Source organism: Primulina tabacum, chromosome 12 (assembly GCF_025594145.1).
Source record: "Primulina tabacum isolate GXHZ01 chromosome 12, ASM2559414v2, whole genome shotgun sequence".
NCBI classification, from domain to species: Eukaryota; Viridiplantae; Streptophyta; class Magnoliopsida; order Lamiales; family Gesneriaceae; genus Primulina; species Primulina tabacum.
In genome coordinates, this window is record NC_134561.1 from 38,525,521 (window position 1) to 38,539,367 (window position 13,847).

Genomic DNA, 13,847 nt, shown 5'->3' on the forward strand with positions numbered 1-13,847 from the left:
ATGTTAAATAAATAACATTCAAACAAATTAATTTTTAATATTCTTGATTTATTGAAAATTTATACTTTCATGTAAAAAAATAAATTATAATATCGTTCTTGATTTCGAATTGAATATTTTAATGTCGTGGAAAGTAAGTTAATTCTATATTATATACTGATTTTTTTTTAAAAAAAGTCAAATAATCATTATATCAACCTATTTACTAATTTAACATGATTAGATTGACAATATATCATTATCTTCATTTTATTTAATATTCATTTTTTAATATTTAGCTCGTAAGATTAAATGATAAATTAAAATATATGGATAAAGAAATTATTTTTTAAACTTAATTTATTATAAAATTTGAGTTGAAATATCGCATATTTCGTAAAACAAAATTTAATTTCTTTACTTCAAATTTGCTTTCAACAAATAATGAAAAGATTAGACAATCAAATAAAATCAAATAAATGACATTAAAATAATTACTACACACAAAAAAACAATTTTTTTGACAAAACTTTATGTGAGACGATCTCACGACTCGTATTTTGTGAGATAAATATCTTATTTGGGTCATCCATGAAAAAATATTATTTTTTATGTTAAGAGTATTAATTTTATTGTAAATATCGGTAAAATTGACTCATCTCACAGATAAATATTCGTGAAACTATTTCACAGTAGAACTATTTTTTTTTTATATGTACATTTTTAATATGTCAATACACAGTAGAAAAGTCCATGCATGCATTTACTTCTGGTCTTTCATCCGTCTTCTGTCACCTCCGCCGCTCCAAGGCTGACGGCTGGCCGGGATCCTGGACTACGACCAAGTCCACGAATGCGTGCAGTATGAACCTGTACGAGCTCTTGTTATTCAAATCCAAATAACAAAACAGGAGCTCCTCCATAAATTCCCAGTCCACTTCCCCTTCCTGCTCCAGACGAGCCTCCACCATCTCCTGCATCGATCGGCGGAAGTCCTCATACGGACTCGAAGAATACGTCAGGATCGCGAAGAAGTCTCCCCCCGCCGCCTCCAGTTCTTCCTCAGCGATACTCTGCTCCGCTTTCTCCGGCGCGGAGGAACCCGTTGTGAAGGCGGAGGTTGACGAAGAAAACGCTTCATCCGTTATCAGCGAGCTGGAAGAGCCGGCAGCCACGAAGAACCTAGCAGAGCCGCACAAATTCTCCGGCGGCGGCGTACCGATTAGCTTCGGAGAATCGAAGGGGAACGGCGTCGTGTGGCCCTTCAAGGCATCTTCTTCATGCTCCTTCAGCTGGTACAGCGAGCTGAAATTCTCAAATAAGAACTGATCAATGCCGGAGAACGCAACGGCGTCATTTGGGCCACCGCCCGACGCGAACGACGTCGTTTTGGCATGTCTACCGCTCTTCCACCGCAATTGGATTTGTTTGTTGGAGATTTTGATTTTCGAGAGGTATTCTTGAAATGATTTTTGGATTTGCGTAGGCATCACTTTTTTTTTTCTTTTTTTTTTAAAAAAAAAATTTTAATTTTAATATATGTTTTTTTTTGTTTTTGTTTTTTTTGAATTTCTATGTGCAACTTGTACAATGGGATGAGTAGTATTTATAGTCGAAAATTAAGAATATAAAATAATTAAAAAATTATAGACAAAAACTTGTATGAGACGATGTCACGGGTCATATTTTGTGAGACATATATCTTATTTTGGTCATCAATGAAAAGTATTATTTTTTAATCTAAAAGTATTACTTTTTATTGTGAATATCGGTAGGGTTGACTCGTCTCACATATAAAAATTCGTGAGACCGTCTCACAAAAGACCTACTTAAAAATATAAACTTTAGGAGTGGACATTAAATTATAAAATTTAACTCGATAATTATATCATTTATGGTAATACAATAAATATATATATATTTTTTAAAAAAACTGTTTTTTCGTTAAGCATATAAATTTTATTCAATAGTCTCACGAAAGACCTACTTAAAAATATAAACTTTGGGAGTGGACATTAAATTATAAAATTTAACTCGATAATTATATCATTTATGGTAATACAATAAATATATATATATTTTTTAAAAAAAACTGTTTTTTCGTTAAAGCATATAAATTTTATTCAATAATTAATGATATTTATTATTTTTAAATTCAAAATAATTGTGTGGCTATTTAATGGAAATAAAAATATCCTTTAATATGGTGGGTGTAATTTAGTTGTACAAGGAGCTTTTGGGCAATTATTATTAAATATTTTATTTAATTTTCATGCTTTTATTGAAGAAGACATATGATTGATGACAACTAATAAGTATTTAATTTTCTCTATTTCCTTCTTTAAAATAAATTTTTTTCTTGTATTATTATTGCTATAATAATATCGAAGATATTTTTTTTATCAGTTGTGTACAAAGATCCACGAAAAATTAAACAATATTTAATTAATATTTTGCCAATTTAATGGCCTTTAATACAAAACAATTGACATGTAATTCATACTAGTAGATTGCAAAAACTTATGTGAAACGAATTCGCGATCGTATCTTGTGATACAGATTTCTTATTTGGGTCATCCATGAAAAAATATTATTTTTTATGCTAAGAGTATTACTTTTTATTGTGAATATCGGTAGGGTTGACCCGTCTCACAGATAAAAATTCGTGAGACCGTCTCACAAGAAACCTACTCGATCAATAAATATTATATATAACACGGGCAGTCTCAATTTATTTGTATGAAAATAAATTGAAATTACTAAATTGCACATTTGATCTATTTTAAATTTACAGGGTTATTTTTGGAAGTTCACTTAAAAATACCAAAATTAGTTACTTTATTATTAGATATTAATAGATGCTAATTATCTTTTAATCACATGGTTTTTTTTTCTTTGTCTTAATTCTGATCAGCCATGAATGGGCCGGGCCGTTAACTAGTCTTAATTGGGCCATTTATTTGGGTTTAGGTTTAGTTGGGCTACTAGACTGTCAATGGGGATGGATGAATACGGATATCAGAATAAGCCCAATCTCAACCAATTAAGTCTTCCTAAATGTATTTGAATTAAGCTTAATTAATAAATGCGTTATTTCTACATTAATTTCATATTGTTTAGGCTTATAAAAATAACAAGTGGTTGTACAAACGCAATTTGTATGTAATAACATTATTTAGCAATATTTCTGGTTAAAATATAACATTCATAAAATATATCATACATGAAAGATGAACGACAAAATTGAAATTTTAATCATGTAAATCGACCCATTTTGGGTTGTTGTTCTGTTGCTTGGAGATTTTTTTTTTTTTTTATCATAATAAACATAATCCGGGAAATGTATGCATATATATATAATATTTGGATAATTATATTTTTGGTCATGTAATTTAAATTTTTTCTATTTTTGATCCTATTAAAAATAAATTTTCAATTTTAGTAATGTAAATTATATGTTTTTTTTTCATTTTTAGTCTTATTAACAATATATTTGCATTTTTAGTCTCATAACTTATATGTTTTTTTTTTACTTTTGGTCTTGTTAACTAGTGAGTTTACACTTTTAGTCTTGTAACTTGGATTTTTTTTTCTATTTTTAGTCTTTTTTTTACTAAAGTCTGTCATGTTTTCTTTCAAATAATATTCAAAAAAAGTTAACGACACATGCGATTTTCCTTCCATATTAGCATCCATGTCTGCCACATAAGCAATTTAAACGATGGATCTGGTACGAAAGACCAAAAATAAAAAAAATATAAGTTACATGAATAAAATTCAAATACATCTTTAATAGGGCCAAAAAAAAACATGCAAGTTGCATTATTAAAACGCAAATTCATTGTTAACATGACCAAACATAAGAAAATGTGTGAATTACAAGACGAAAAATATAATTTCCTCTATAACCTTTATCAAACAAATATATTGATATATAACATGCTCATTTAAACATCCAATGTTTAGACCTATATATTCATATAACCCACTCAATTTCTAGGTATTGTTTTTTTAGGGTCAATCTTTTATCATTAGATAAAAAAATATAACTTATAGTAAAAACAGAATTTTTATTCCTTATACTTGACATCGCAAAACTCTATACTAAGCGGAGGTTAGAGATGAGAGGCAACACCTATTTGTTGGTGACACGTTGTCCCCGATAGAGTCCAGTCTTACTCATTAGATTTAATGTATCTCTTTTATAACTTACACGGCTAACCAGATCATACAACATAACATCAACAATTTGATATACAAGAACTTCCCAGAAGATCATTTAACAATAACAATAATTTTATCACACTTATATATACGCTTAACCCAACATTTCTACTCATGTCATTATCATTTTTTAAAAAAGACAAATAAGACGGCCATTAATAAAAAAATCGAAAACATAAATAATAAACTATTTGATCACGACATGTATCCTTTTTTTCTTCTTTTGATATCCTAATCTAAGAGGTGGGAATGACTCGAACTTGAGTCAATACATAGAAAATTCCGATGAGATCATTGGGCCAAGCCATCGGTCTCGATCACGACATGTATCTTACTATCCCAAGCAATAATTACTTTTAAATTTTAACTTATGACTTTCATAAAAGCACCGTATTATCAGCATAAAGTTGCTTCGAACAACGAATATAATCAAAACTGAAAATGATTATATTTTATTATTTCACATGCTTAATTTCAATTATGGCAGCATGATTTATCACCTCCGATCCATTATATTATAGACATTTTAAAATATAAATAGTTAAATAATGTCTCATGGAGGAGACAAACAAAGACTTCCATCACACTAGATTACATAAAATAGGTTTGTTTAATAATAAGATTCAATGTTTTGACTAATTAGAAAATTATTGTAATCTTGTCCTTGTAGAGATCACCAAGTTTAGAAAAATTTCAGAAGATTCTTTTTTAACATTCAAATATATTTGTTTGTTGTGACGGAAAACACAATGCATTTTTTACACGAGATGAGCAGTGATCATCTCGTTTCTCCTGATAATTTTTCAATTTTATCTTACATTGTGTGAAGTCTATGAGACAATCAACTGATCATCTCGTGTAAAAAATGCACAGCACCACGTGCTGTGTTTTCAACTACAGCAGATGATTCAAATCAGTTTTTGATCACCTAATATTTTTATGACGATGAAACTTACAATTGTTACAATAGTATTAGTCAATTCATTTTACAGGTGCATCTTACTAGTTTTTGTGTTGGTAATATATTAATCAATTCATTTTACAGGTTTTCGGTTATGTTTTGTCCTAATCGGAAGCTAAACAAAATGAGTGTGAAGGTTATTTACCACTCATATTTTCAGCGACTCCTTAATGTTTTAATATTAAAAAAAATAAATTTAATATATTATTATTATTATATTATTATTATTAATGAGAATGTTATTGGAACTTCGGAAATTTATTATCGCACTCCACCATTATGATTTTAATACTACATACAAAATCATCAAGATAGAATGTGTATTTAAATTTTTTGAAGTGCTAATAATGATTCCTTATTATTAAATATAAGGAACGTTTTCATAGGAAAACGAAAACTGCATTTTTTGTCATGTAATTTTGTTATTTTGCGATTTTAATCATCTATATTTTCAAATTTCAGTTTTAGTTTTGCATTTTCCGATTTTTTGGGTAAGTTTAGTCATTTTTCATTGGAAATGTTGGTGTGACACTAAACACGTCAACACTGCATTAATGTCACATCAGGTCACGTCGAAAAAAAAAAATTTCTACACAAAAAAAAAAAAAACCAAAGACAGCGGACTTAAACTAAAATTTAATAACATAACGACCAAAATCGCAAAAAGACACACATATAAAATCAAAATAAACAATTTCCCTTGAAAAACCAAAAAAAAAAAATATTTAAGAGATGTATTGGTATGATAGAATAGATTTAAATTTTCATACTAATGTTACGAAAGTAATTCGTACTTAAGATTTAAGAAAGATAAAAAAAAAAGACAATATCAAAAGTTGGATATATCATTTGAATGTAAACATATCTAGATATATTTTATGAAGAAAAAGACAAATAAAATACATAATTAACCTATATAATAATAATTAACCTTACTCAATTATTTGGTATAAATGTTGATTAATATTATTTTATTATTTATTTGGCGTAAATGTTGATTAATATTATTTTATCACAAAACCATATATTTATAATGATTCCGAATTATTAATATCTGATTATCAGTGAAGAAAATATACCATTAAATGTGTGTGTGTGTGTCTATATATATATATATATATATATATATATATATATATATATATATTGTGTGTAGGTTTAAAAAACCATGATTTTAAAGTAAAAATTTGTGTGAAACGGTCTCACAGGATCGTATTTTGTGATACATATCTCTTATTTGAGTTATCCATGAAAAAATATTATTTTTTATGCTAAGAAGTATTACTTTTTATCTTGAATATCGATAAGATTGACCCGTCTTATAGATAAAAATTTATAAAATTATCTCTCAAAAGATCAACTCTAATTTTAATTTCAGCCGAAATGTGGACCTAAGACAGTAATAAATTTTTTGACTGTTTCGTAGGCTATTAATTCAAGTCAGCTAATTTATTAAGTCAAATATTTTTGCTGCAGAATTTACTCACTTGTCTGGGCAGTGAATACAATAAATTAAATAATAGCATTTATGTTCCCTATAAAAAAGTTAATATATTTACCTAATCCTGTATTTGAATTAAGTAATATATGAGTATTCAATATATACATCCACGCCATAAATTCAATGGCTGCTGTGAAGAAATTTAATGGCTGCCGTTTCTCATTTTAAATTCAATTAAATATTCATGATAATTGGCACCAAACTTGGAATTTATTTTTTTGGAAGAACCAGATTCGGGATGTAAACGAACTAAACTCGACACTTTGTGCCACTTAATTGAATGAAAATGCCACTATATAACTAATTTTTACCAGAAGAAAACTGTTGAAAATGGATTTTTCTATCCTATACATGAACGTATCTCTGATGTGATATGGTGAAATCGTTATATCATCAACATATTATGTCAATTTCCATTAAAACATGATAGACTCGTATGATCTAATGATATTAAGATTTACGCTCGGTGGAGGATAGACTTCCTCGTCGATAAGATAATGTATTCCTTTTGACTTTAATGACTATTTTCCATATCAAAAACAGGAAAAAGTTGACATTAGGCTGCAAAGAAATCAAGAAATATTGAAAGCATCTAACTTTACTTGGAAATGAAGACACAAAGATAATAATAATAATCATAATAAAGAGAAAATGATGAAAAGAATACCAAAATAATAAATATTAGATCGAAATGCTGAATTATATTTACCCCTTTCATATTATTTTTCAAGAATTTGATTTGATTTACTGATGAACTTCAGATTGATGTCAGACAGCAATTAGAGATCATATTTGATTTACAAGCTCTGAACACTAACAGGTAACTAAACTCTAAACGTACAAAACCGAAGAAAATGATGCTAAATGCATAGAAATATGAAATCAGACATTGAATTTTTCTCCTCTTTACTGTATTATTATGTAATTAATCAGACCATCAATCCGTTCTTCTCAAAGATCCTCGACGGAACAGCGAAACGAGCTGAAAATGAACGAGAGAGATCATCCGGATCGGCCCAGATCGAGCCCTCGTCGAAATTTTGAGAATAAGAGTCGGGATCATAAGTGAATCTCATCGAGTTTGAACATTGGAACATTCTCTTCTTCTCTTTCTTGATCTTCTTCCACAGTTGCATCCAAATTGGAGCAGCTTTTGATCGTGTTACCTGATAATTATACGGCACGAATCGGTCATAGTTTCGAATGGAGTGGCTTCTTGGCCAGCATATATGTTCGCCATTGGTGGCCGGGAGATCCCATGCTTCTTCATCCATCAGTGAAGAGACACAAAGTCGAGTGTGTGTTTTTAGGGGGAGAGTGGTGCTATTCACTTGGATTGGCCTATTTATAATTGGAACATGATAATTCTTGGTTTATGTGCAAAAATTATGGTCCACATTCAAATCAATCGAACCCAAAAATTTAAAATTGGATTTAATTTTAAAAGCAAAGATTTGTGTGAGACGATCTCACTGATCTTATTTTGTGAGACGGATATCTTATTTGAGTCATCCATGAAAAATTATTATTTTTTATGCTAATAGTATTACTTTTTATTGTGAATATCGGTAGGATTGACTCGTCTCATCAGATAAAGATTCGTGAGATCGTATCACAAGAGACATACTCAATTTTGTAATATTTCAGACAAATGGTGAATTATATAATTTTAAATAAATTTATATATATATTAGAATACAAAATAAGGGCGACTCTCTTTCCATTCCTTACATTATTATTATTTTTTTTTTAGAAAAATTGCATTTCTCCTTCTCTATTTTGTCATTGTTTTATGTTTTTATCAATTTTCAGTTTTAGTCCTGTATTTTTCGATTTTTTTTGCAATTTTATATATTTTTATATCGAACATGACACAAAATTGGTGAACGTCGTGTCGAAAAAAAATTACTAAAATTATCAAGAAAATCATCTAGTAAGTAAATGAATGGCATGTGTAATTTAGAAGGGACAATCTGGTCATGTGTTTTAGTCAAATCTTGTTTTAAAAAAGCATAAAGTAACCGGTGGATGATCAAATCTTACTATGTGAAAGGTTCTTTTGTTTTAAAAAAGGACTTGTGTTGAATGGGAATGACAAATTTCCAACGTGACAATGTCATATGTGACTAAAAATACCGTCGATACAACACACACTGATGTGTAAAAATATCGATACATTGTGCAATACGATCATAATACTTCTGACTGTTGGTGATATTTGAATATAATCTTTACGGACATTCTCAAATTTTGGGACAATATAATGTATACTTTTTAAACGTTTTTTGGTTTTTGTAATAACTAATTTTAGTGTTATAGAATTTTATATCTTTTTATAAATATAAATATATATATATATATATATATATATATATAATTGTTATATAGATCACATTCCAATAGCCATTAGTATTACTATATTAGATTAGGCTAAAAGATCCGTAAATGTCAAAAAATCTAGATACATGTGACAAGATCCGAAAGAAATTGGTGCACTTTCACTTACTTTTATGACAAAATTACACTTGTTTTTGGCTAAACAGTCAAACAGGCACATCCAATAAGTGAAACTGCAAAAATGTCCTTGAACAGTAAGTGTAGGACCGAGTGCTTACCGCTTTACTAAAAACTATAGTTAGTGATAATGGTGCAGCTCAAATATTTTAAACCGCATAGCAGCACAAACACCACGGTTCGATCGCTCTACCAAACAGAGACAATTATTGCACCCAACAATCTCCATCTCAATAATTGCACTTCTTGCAATCAATGAGAATCAAACTCGTGACCTTGGCTCTGATACCAATTGTAGGACCGAGTGCTTACCGCTTTACCAAAAGCTATAGCTAGTGGTAATGGTGCAACTCAAATCTTTTAAACTGTATAGCAGCACAAACAACATGATTCGATCGCTCTATCAAATAGAAATAATTATTACACCCAACAATAAGGATAATATATTTTTTTTGGTTTAAGTATGGATTTGGATGGTGTGGCATTTAATAGGCCAACCCATTATTCTTGCGATCCATCTTTTCTCAATTCCCTAGTAAAAAAGTAGAAGAGTAAAAAAGAAGATGGCATTAAATCTCATAAATAATTGATCCCAGTCTCATTCATATGTTCAAATAAATATATGTTTATCATTTTATCAAAAGTTATAATCGATGTTAACGAAATTACAACTTTTCGAACGATATATTAGCCAAAACACCACGTTTCAAGTACGTGTAACAAAATATCATTTCGCCTGTTGTGAACCGCTAACTTAAAGCGAAAACAACAATACATTACTTGTAATGAGTTGGCTCGAATTAATGGAGGGAATTTTATGGATGGTCGTTGCAACAACTCAATTTCTTTATTATTCTACGAGACAATGGCTGAATGGATTTATTAATTTTTTTGTTAAAAAAAATGGTACAATATTCTTTACAAATATATTATTTAGAAATATTATTCTAACACAGCATTCTATATGTTTTTATAGCTAAGAAAATAATTGATAAAAGAAAAGTCAAATATGTAAGTAAGCTAGTGGATTAAAAAAAATTGAGCTGACAAAAATAAATATTTTCATATTAATTTAGGCTCATAAGTTGGAGGGTTGACGTTTGATTTATTATTGTTCATGATTTTTTGAGTCGAGAAGAAGTTTATTATAATTTAGTCTCAAAATCGAGATCTCATTTCAAACTTGACATAAGACGATGATGACATGTAACTGTTTAATTTATATTTATTTAGCCCAAATCTTTGAAGTCCGATGAAAATAAAAGCCCATCAGACACGAAGACCCAAATGATGCTAAGTCCAGGAGAGATATAGTTGGTCCGAAGAAAAGCACGATGGAGGAGTTAATCCGCGACGCATCATTGGTGATCGTGGAATATGGATGGAACTGCTCAATGGAGTTGAACAAAAACAGGAAGGAAGAATCAGAAAAAAACGACACACACATCAACACAAAATCTACAGCAAAGCTCCGCAGGATTCTCTCAATTCTATGTCTGTTTATTTTAATTTTCAGCAGTCAAGTATTTGAATTTTTTACATATTCCTTCAACTTTCTTGTAAAAATGTTGATCAAGTTCATATCAACATAATTATATTTGATATTAATGAATTCCTCCTGTAATTTTGTCATATTCCTCATTTTGTGTTTGCATTTTTTAGCCATTTCGAAGGAGTTAGAACTTACGACCGAATCGAGACCTACAACGTTTGGTTAAAGAAGTCGGATCATTTCATAATTTTAACACGATCACGTACCTAGCACACCTCGTAATTTTCGAGTCAAACAATATTGTATGTTTGTTGTCCATCTTGTTTAATAATGCCTCGATACTGGGTTAACTGCCCCACCTCAGTCGTGGTTTCGTTAGTTTTGGACCAATATGTTATGGGCTCCTAGGCCCACACTATTGGATCCATAAAATTAACTAGCCCACTAAATCAATACGGCCCAATTTATTTATATATAGATTTAAAAATATATACGTCCCTCGGCTCGAATCATTGTATAATAATTCATATATTTATATTTTTTTTCCTTTTTACGTGAATGGAAAATTCTTGTGCAGACGTTTAATGAAACAAAATCCAAACTATTATTGAATCACACTCCATGCTTTTTCTTCTCCTCCCTCCTTCCATTGCTTTACGTCCTCCCGACACAACCCCAAGATTCTCCTCCCTTACTTATAGGGACAAGAAAATTTTTGTAACAGAGGAAAAGATGTGTTACCCAAGTGCATGTTTGCCCGGTGCTTACCACCGGACTAGTCCCGATCGGCCATCGATTACGCCATTGGCATCACTTGCAAGGGTTGATGATAGAGGTGTCCGGTCGGCCGAGAGAGCCAGCAGAGACGGTGCAAAGGTAACCACATGCCTGTGTTCACCGACGAGCCATCCAGGGTCGTTCCGGTGCAGGCATCATCATGGAGAATATCAGTGGGTTAAGAGACATAGACGAGCATTCTTGATATCAAAGATGGGAAACTGAAGTTCAATGATTTTATTTGCTATGACGAAGTTGTACAAATCAACAAATATGATCAATAAAATGCTAATTTACAACCTCACGTAGTATGATATAATTAGTTTGAACTTTACAGCGTCTGTTTCTCACATTGAGGTAAACATTTTCCCTGAAATTTTGATGGGAGGGTGTGATATATGATTTACATGGAAACTCACACCTGAAACCTGTAGAAATCATTCACACCGCGGCACCCCCGGTCTCGATCTCTCCAGTGCACTATTACTGTCAAGGAATGGAAATTAGTCTAACAAACAAAAACACAAGGAAAGAATGATTGGACACAATGGTGTAAGAAATGAATCTGTTGGTGCATAATAGTTTCCAAATTTAACATTAAAAATCAAGAATTACATACCCTTTATCCTACATTTGCCCCCAATAATAAGAGATCATGATCAATGGGAACATTATGAAATCAGCAAAGAGTTGAATTTTACCTCAGGATAGCAATTCTGCGAACTAATCGTTTGGTTGCTTGTATCTGCAACGACTTCGCATGATATGGTCGTCTGTATCAAATCACAAATATCAGACACGTATAAAGATATGATATCAACTCCACAAGAAACTTTGAAGTGAATCTCTCGACTGGTAACTCTCTGGATTCGGATTGTCCTAGGGATTATGTTGATTTTCCACGTCGGTTGAATAAATAACCGAGTTGTATATATAGGTTTGGACAATCCTCTCCCCCTTGAGCATGCTTTTGGGGTTGAGTTAGGTCCAAGTTCCAATCTTAACATGGTATCAGAGCTCGGGTTCCACCGTTATGTGTTGGACTGTCCATAGTTGGGTCACCCATTCTACCAATAATTAAGTCATTTGTAATGAACGTCAGAGAGGTGTGTTAATTGTTCCACGTCGATTAGATAAATAACTTTGGAGTTGTATATATGAACTTAGACAATTATCCCTTTGGAGTTGAGTTAGATCCAAATTCGATCTTAACAGACTACTGATTAACATGACGATGTAACTCAATTTTTTATATATTAATTTTAGAAAAATTTGGGTTCGAGTAATTCAATTTAAAATATCAAAATAATAACTGGGATGGCTCAATTTTCATGGTTCTGGATGTAAGATGAGCAACCAGACCATTATGGTACTCAAACGTTGATATATGTAGCTCAGTTAGGAACACAAAGTTGAAAAATGAAAACTTTCCAAGAAATACAGCAAAAATTTACCTTGAGAGGCAATTCGAAGAAGAAAAGCTTGAGCTTTCCACCAATCTTCGACTCTGTGTCGAACGTGATCACACCGTCCGCCACATCCTCCACCAACAAAACCACGTCGCTCAAGATCTCCACCGCTTCCAGATCGAGCGTGGCGTTCACGTACGAAGAGCTACGGGCCTTCACTTGCCCGCCCTCCGAAGACGCATTCCCCAGGTTCTGTCCCCTGTACCCGATAGTGACATTCACCCAATCGTAGTCGATGGAGTAAAAATCCCGGTTCTTAACACTAACGGTGAGGTTCAGCTTCACGTCGAGTGAGATTTCGGGGAGCGCATGGAAGCTGAGGCGATTCAGGCTCAGGTGGACGATGGAGAGCTTGGGTTTGGATGGCCAGAGGATGACCAAGGCGGCCACGAGGAAGATGAATACGACGGAACAGGAGATTACACCGCAGCGGCATGATTTACGGAGTACACCACGGTGGTAGGACGGAGGATACGGAGGGAGAACGTCGACGTATTGGGATGATTGGGGCTGGCTTTCGGAGAGGAGAGGCTGGTGGGACGACGACGCATCGTAATGTTTCGATTCCGCCATACAGGTTTGCAGGGTTTGAAGTTTCTCTACTGTTTGCGTTCCTGCGATTACCTTTGATTGAACTAAACTCGTGTTGTCTGCGCTTAAGAATTTGGAACTTAGGACTTGGACAAATCCGGATTTGTACAGTGTGGAGTTTTGAGATCGAAACTGACTTTGTTGTCGTGCTTTGGAGTGGTGACACGTTTACTATTGAGTAGATCTCTTGTGAGACGGTCTCACGAATCTTTATCTGTGAGACGGGTACCGATATTCACAATAAAAAGTAATACTCTTATTATAAAAAATAATATTTTTTCATGAATGACCCAAATAAGAGATCCGTCTCACAAAATATGACTCATAAAACCGTCTCAC

The 13,847-nt window shown here is 31.9% G+C and overlaps 2 protein-coding genes across 3 annotated transcripts; both read right to left on the reverse strand.

Moving 5' to 3' along the window:
* Window positions 1-701: 701 nt before the first annotated feature.
* LOC142521117 (transcription repressor OFP14) lies at window positions 702-1,514 on the reverse strand. Its single transcript, XM_075624312.1, has one exon. The coding sequence runs from the start codon at window positions 1,467-1,469 to the stop codon at window positions 771-773; it is 699 nt and encodes a 232-aa protein (XP_075480427.1). The 5' UTR covers window positions 1,470-1,514; the 3' UTR covers window positions 702-770.
* A 10,152-nt stretch (window positions 1,515-11,666) lies between these two features.
* LOC142520692 (uncharacterized) lies at window positions 11,667-13,603 on the reverse strand. Of its 2 annotated transcripts, none has more exons than XM_075623785.1 (3): window positions 12,903-13,603; window positions 12,150-12,221; window positions 11,667-11,928 (listed from the first exon to the last, which is right to left on the reverse strand). In XM_075623785.1, exons 1-3 carry the CDS (start codon window positions 13,488-13,490, stop codon window positions 11,890-11,892), a joined length of 699 nt encoding a protein of 232 aa, XP_075479900.1. In that variant the 5' UTR covers window positions 13,491-13,603; the 3' UTR covers window positions 11,667-11,889. The 2 variants fall into 2 exon arrangements, with proteins under 2 accessions (XP_075479900.1, XP_075479901.1); XM_075623786.1 differs by having other exon boundaries at window positions 11,667-11,934.
* Window positions 13,604-13,847: the final 244 nt, after the last annotated feature.